Source organism: Pan troglodytes, chromosome 8, assembly GCF_028858775.2.
Source record: "Pan troglodytes isolate AG18354 chromosome 8, NHGRI_mPanTro3-v2.0_pri, whole genome shotgun sequence".
In the NCBI taxonomy this organism is placed as follows: domain Eukaryota; kingdom Metazoa; phylum Chordata; class Mammalia; order Primates; family Hominidae; genus Pan; species Pan troglodytes.
The window spans coordinates 80,742,514-80,748,513 of NC_072406.2; the positions used below are offsets into that span (position 1 = coordinate 80,742,514).

At 49.6% G+C, this 6,000-nt stretch overlaps 2 protein-coding genes across 4 annotated transcripts in view; both read right to left on the reverse strand.

Annotated features, from left to right (window-relative positions):
- The window catches only part of SLC25A16 (solute carrier family 25 member 16), a 46,190-nt gene extending 45,814 nt beyond the window's left edge, over positions 1 to 376 (reverse strand). The window contains 1 exon segment of the mRNA NM_001428133.1: positions 99 to 376. Coding sequence (NP_001415062.1) covers positions 99 to 228 — 130 coding nt within the window. The 5' untranslated portion in view covers positions 229 to 376.
- DNA2 (DNA replication helicase/nuclease 2) overlaps positions 1 to 392 on the reverse strand; it is a 109,427-nt gene extending 109,035 nt beyond the window's left edge. For 2 of the 3 annotated variants that reach the window (XM_054660189.2, XM_054660190.2), the window contains exon 1: positions 99 to 392. In XM_054660189.2, the coding sequence (XP_054516164.1) occupies positions 99 to 228 (130 nt within the window). In that variant the 5' untranslated portion in view covers positions 229 to 392. The remainder of the gene's footprint in view (positions 1 to 98) is intronic. The other variant, XM_063817614.1, reaches the window with a different exon arrangement.
- Between the last annotated feature and the right edge of the window lie 5,608 nt (positions 393 to 6,000).

The following is a 6,000-nucleotide window of genomic DNA, read 5'->3' on the forward strand; positions in this document are numbered from 1 at the left end:
GAGTCCAGGAATGCCATAGAGGCCGCTTGCATCCCACTTGCCCACAGTCCTGCCCCCGCCACTCAGAGCGCGGCTGGCTCTTCGTGGCATGGACCCACCTCCGGCCAGAAAGGAGCGCAGCCAGTAGAAGTCTCTGCGGGTTGTGGGCCCTCCGGCCCCTGCCGCCTGCGGCATTGCGGGAGGGGGATCGGCCGTCGCCAGGGCTGCCGCGGCCGTCGCCGCCGCCATCAGGACCAGGGTCGCGTCAGGAGCCTAGGTTGCCAACTTACAGAACACCGGACGGGACCATAGCCGGAACAGGCGGTGACAGGAGGCTGACCGCCCCGCCGGCGGGGCAAAGTAACACCCGGCGGCGCGGCGCCGGCTGATGGCGTACAGCAAGGGCGGGGCCTGTGTCACGCGCCAAGGGGCTCTGCCGGGAGGGGCGGGGCCAGGACGCGGAACAGGGCGTCACCCAGGCTCGTAAACTCCTCCATCCCGCCTCACCGGGCGTTGCCACTGTCAGTTCACTGCTCAGGCCCCTTATGTTCGGACGGAAAAAGGAAACGGTAGGCAGTGAGATGGTCCCATTAAAACCCACAACCTGGCCGGGCGCGGTGGCTCACGCCTGTAATCCCAGCACTTTGGGAGGCCCAGGCGGACGGATCACTTGAGGTCAAGAGTTCAAGACTATGGAGGCCGGGCGCGGTGGCTCACGCCTATAATCCCAGCATTTTGGGAGGCCCAGGCGGACGGATCACTTGAGGTCAAGAGTTCAAGACTAGCCTGGAGGCCGGGCGCGGTGGCTCACGCCTATAATCCCAGCACTTTGGGAGGCTGAGGCGGGCGGATCACAAAGTCAGGAGTTCGAGACCAGCCTGGCCAATATGGTGAAACCCCGTCTCTACTAAAAATACAGAAATAAGCCGGGCGGGGTGGCGGGCACCTGTAGTCCCAGCTACTCGAGAGGCTGAGGTAGGAGAATCACTTGAATCCAGGAGGCAGAGGTTGCAGTGAGCTGAGATAGCGCCACTGCACTCTAGCCTGGGTGACAGAGTGAGACTACGTCTAAAAAAAAAAAAAAAAAAAAGACTGGCCAGGCGAACATGGTGAAACCCCGTCTCTACTAAAAATACAAAAAATTAGCCAGGCGTGAGGGCGGACGCCTGTAATCCCAGCTACTGGGGAGGCTGAGGCAGGAGAATTGGTTGAACCCAGGAGGCGGAGATTGCAGTGAGCCTAGATCGCACCATTGCACTCCAGCCTGGGCGACACAGCGAGACTACGCCTCAAAAAAATAAAAAATAAAAAGGCCCACAACCTTAGAAAGCTCTCTCCTGTCTCGTCCCTTGACCTATATTGACCACTGACCAGTAATCGCCTATCGCGCTTTTTTTTTTTTTTTTTTTTTTTGAGACGGAGTCTCGTTCTGTTGCCCAGGCTGGAGTGCAGTGGCGAGATCTCTGCTCACTGCAACCTCCACCCCCTGGGTTCAAGCAATTCTCCTGCCTCAGCCTCCCTAGTAGGTGGGATTACAGGCGTGCAATACTACCCCTGGTTAATTTTTGTATTTTTAGTAGAGACGGGGTTTCCAACATATTGGTCAAGGCTGGTCCGAACTGCTGACCTCATCGGATCCGCCCTCCTCGGCCTCCCAAAGTGCTGGAATTGCAGGCGTGAGCCTCTGCGCCCTGCTCTCGGAGCTGTATTCTGACCTCCCTAAGATGCAGCCTTTCTTTTTTTTTTTTTTTTTTTTTGAGACGGAGTCTCGCTGTGTCGCCCAGGCTGGAGTGCACTGGCCTGATCTCGGCTCACTGCAAGCTCTGCCTCCCGGGTTCACGCCATTCTCCTGCCTCAGCCTCCTGAGTGGCTGGGACTACAGGCGCCCACCACCACGCCCGGCTAATTTTTTGTATTTTTAGTAGAGACGGGGTTTCACCGTGTTAGCCAGGATGGTCTCCATCTCCTGACCTCGTGATCCGCCTGCCTCGGCCTCCCAAAGTGCTGGCATTACAGGCATGAGCCACGGCGCCCGGCCAAGATGCAGCCTTTCTAACCTGCGGCTTCTCGCTTTTTCAGGCATGTTTTGACTTGCTTCCATCTCCCACCAAATCAGCTCTGCCTTGTCAGAGCTCCTCACTGAACACCAGTTTCTGCCCTCCCTAAATCCCCCACTAAGCTTCCATTCCTCCCCTACCACCTCTGCAAAAAAAAAAAAAAAAAAAAAAAAAAAAAACAAAAACACACACAACCAGGCCTGGCGCGGTGGCTCATGCAGTAATCCCAGCACTTTGGGATGCCACGACTGGCGGACCACCAGAGGTCAGGAGTTCGAGACCAGCCTGGCCAACATGGTGAAACCTTGTCTCTACTAAAAATACAAAAATTAGCCAGGCGTGGTTGTGGGTGCCAGTAATCCCAACTACTCGGGAGGCCGAGGCAGGAGAATCGCTTGAACCTGGGAGGCGGAGGTTGCAGTGAGCTGAGATTGCACCGTTGCACTCCAGCCTAGGCGACAAGAGCAAAACTCCGTCTCAAAAAAAAAAATATATATATATATATATATACACACATATGTGTATATATATATGTGTATATATACACATATGTGTATATATGTGTATATATGTATATATTATATATACATATATATAATATATATATATTGCTTCTTATTATATAATATCTTGCTAAAGCAGGTGATTCTTTCTTTTCGGCCCTACACATTTCACAAATAGTTCTGCCTTTCCAGGCAATCCTGAATCTGTCTTCCACTCAGTTCTCCAATTTGTTTGAAATATTTGTTTTTTGGTGCCGTAAATAAATAGCACTTGAACATAAATTTAATTTATTTAGTAAGGCCATTTTTACTTTTTGCAGAAAGGGTACACTCGCCAGCAGTTTTGCCAGGAGAGTACACCGAACAATGGAGACAGGGTCATTTATGACCTGACGCGTCTACCCCACTGCTGTGTCCGGTTTCCATTGGCTGGAACAGGACCTCACATTTTTTGTTTGTTTCGATTGGCTAGTAACTTAGAACTTTTTAAAAGAGGCAAAGGTAGAGAGGAACAAGGGAAGGAGGAAGTAACTTGTGGAATGTTGAGAAAGGTAAAAACACTTTTAAATAAGGAAGAGAAACAGGTTATGACCTAATGCTTGCTTGGACCAGTATAAGCATGCCAGGGCAAATATTTAGACTAAATTGTGGGAGCTAAAAACATAAAGTACATTGATTTTTTTTATTATGGCTAGCAGATATTTAAGAATGTTAGCACAGGTCTTTGAATAAATTTTGCTTTTAAAAGAAGTTGGCTGGGCGCGGTGGCTCATGCCTGTAATCCCAGCACTTTGGGAGGCCGAGGTGGGCGGATCACGAGGTCAGGAGATCGAGACCATCCTGGCTAACACGGTGAAACACCTTCTCTATTAAAAATACAAAAAATTAGCCAGGCGTGGTGGCAGGCACCTGTAGTCCCAGCTACCCGAGAGGCTGAGGCAGGGGAATGGTGGGAACCCAGGAGGTAGAGCTTGCAGTGAGCCGAGATCGCACCACTACACTCCAGCCTGGGCAACAGAGTGAGACTCTGTCTCAAAAAAAAAAAAAAAAAGTTATTATTTATTCCTAATTAGACGAGGAGGAAAGTCTTTGAAGAGGAACCTCTATTTTACTTTTTACAAATTCCACTGACCTCTGCTTCCTACCAACCTCAAGTCTCTGCCCTAAACTCTGAGGAAACGTCCAGGTTCATCTCCCTGGTCCCACTGTATCCAAGACTCTTATTTGTTAACCACCATTTACAAGCACTTCTCTCTTACTGTGGACCCCACATCACTTCCAGCCTGGACAAAACTCATTCCCAATCTTTGTGACCAAAGTTGTACTGAACTTTTATCCTCCCTTTCAGAAATTACCTATCATATTTTTTCTAAATACTTACTCCAGCCTTCCCTTTAGAGATACTGATCTCTTTCTTTTAGTCTGTGCATGTGCCTCTGCAAAACGTGCATTTGCAGATGTTCTAGTGTCCCAGAGCTTAGTCTATGGGTCTCTTCTATGATTTTATTTGCTCTTAGAGATCTCACCCAACCTCATGGCTTTTTTCTCTCTTTTTTTGAGTTGAAGTTTCCCTCTTATTGCCCAGGCTGGAGTTCAATGGCACAATCTCGGCTCACTGCAATCACCACCTCCCAGGTTCAAGCAATTCTCCTGCCTCAGCCTCCCAAGTAGCTGGGATTACAGGCATACACCACCAGGCCTGGCTAATTTTGTATTTTTAGTAGAGACAAGGTTTCACTATGTTGGTCAGGCTGGTCTCAAACTCCTGACCTCAGGTGATCCACCCACCTTGGCCTCCCAAAGTTCTGTGATTACAGGCATGAATCACTGCCCCCAGCCCCGCCCCCCCCACCTTTTTTTTTTTTTTTTTTTTTTGAGGCAAGGTCTCTTGCTCTGGCTGAAGTACAGTGGCAAGATCACAACTCACTGCTCACTGCAACCTCAAACTCCAGAGCTCAAATGATCCTCTCACCTCAGCCTCCCAAGTAGCTGGGACTACTGGCATGCACCACTATGTCTGGCTAATTTGTTTTTAAATTTCTTTTTTTTTTTTCAGACAGAGTTTCAGTCTTGTCACCCAGGCTGGAGTGTAACGGCACGATCTCAACTCACTGCAACCTCTGCCTCCAGGGTTCAAGCGATTCTCCTGCCTCAGCCTCCCAAGTAGCTGGGATTACAGGCGCCCACCACCAGGCCCAGCTAATTTTTGTATTTTTAGTAGAGACAGGGTTTCACCATGTTGGCCAGGTTGGTCTTGAACTTCTGACCTCAGGTGATCTGCCCGCCTTGGCCTCCTGAAATGCTGGGATTACACGCGTGAGCCGCCTCGCCCAGCCTGTTTTTTAATTTTTTGTAGAGACAAGGTCTCACTCTGTTGCCCAGACTGGTCTCGAACTCCTAGCTTCAAGTAATACCACCTCAGCCTCCCAAAGTGCTAGGATGACAGGTGTGAGCCATGTGCCCGGTCTCCAACTATGGTTTTTTTTTTTTTTTAGACGAAGTCTTGCTCTGTCGCCCAGGCTGGAGTGCAGTGGCGCGATCTCTGCTCACTGCAATCTCCGCCTCCCGGAGTCAAGTGATTCTCCTACCTCAGCCTCTGGAGTAACTGGGATTACAGGCGCGTGCCACCATGCCATGCTAATTTTTGTATTTTCAGTAGAGACAGGGTTTCACCATGTTGGCCAGGCTGGTCTTGAACTCCTGACCTCATGATGTGCCTGCCTCGGCCTCCCAAAGTGCTGGGATTACAGGCATGAGCCACAACCAGGCGTGGTGGCGCATACCTGTAATCCCAGCTACTCAAGAGGCTGAGGCAGGAGAATTGCTTGAACCTGGGAGGCAGAGGTTGCTGTGACCTGAGATCATGCCATTGCACTCCAGCCTGGGCAACAAGAGCGAAATTCCGTCTCAAACAAACAAACAAAAACAAACAAAAAAAACCCCTCTGATGGCTTCCCATTCCACATAGAGAAAGCTGAAATCCTTAGAATGACTTTGTGAATTCCTACTAAATCTCTGACCTCCACAACTAGGACTCCCCTCAGTCATGCTGGCCTCTTTGTTGTTTTTCATAAACACCAAACATGCTTCCTTCGGGGCCTATGCATGTGCCATGTCTTCTGCCTGTACTGCTAGATATTCCTTGTAACTTCCTCCTTCTCTCCCCTCCAAGTATTTAGACAAAATGACACCTGAAAGAGGCCTTGCCTAACTACGATATTTAAAATTACCAATCCATACCACAATTCACTATCCTTTTCTCTCCTTTTTATTATTATTATTATTATTATTATTATTATTATTATTTTGAGACAGAGTCTCGCTCTGTCACCAGGCTGGAGTGCAGTGGCGCGATCTCCACTCACTGCACCCTCCGCCTCCTGGATTCAAGCGACTCTCTTTCCTCAGCCTCCCGAGTAGCTGGGATTACAGTCACAAGCCACCATACTCGGCTAATTTTC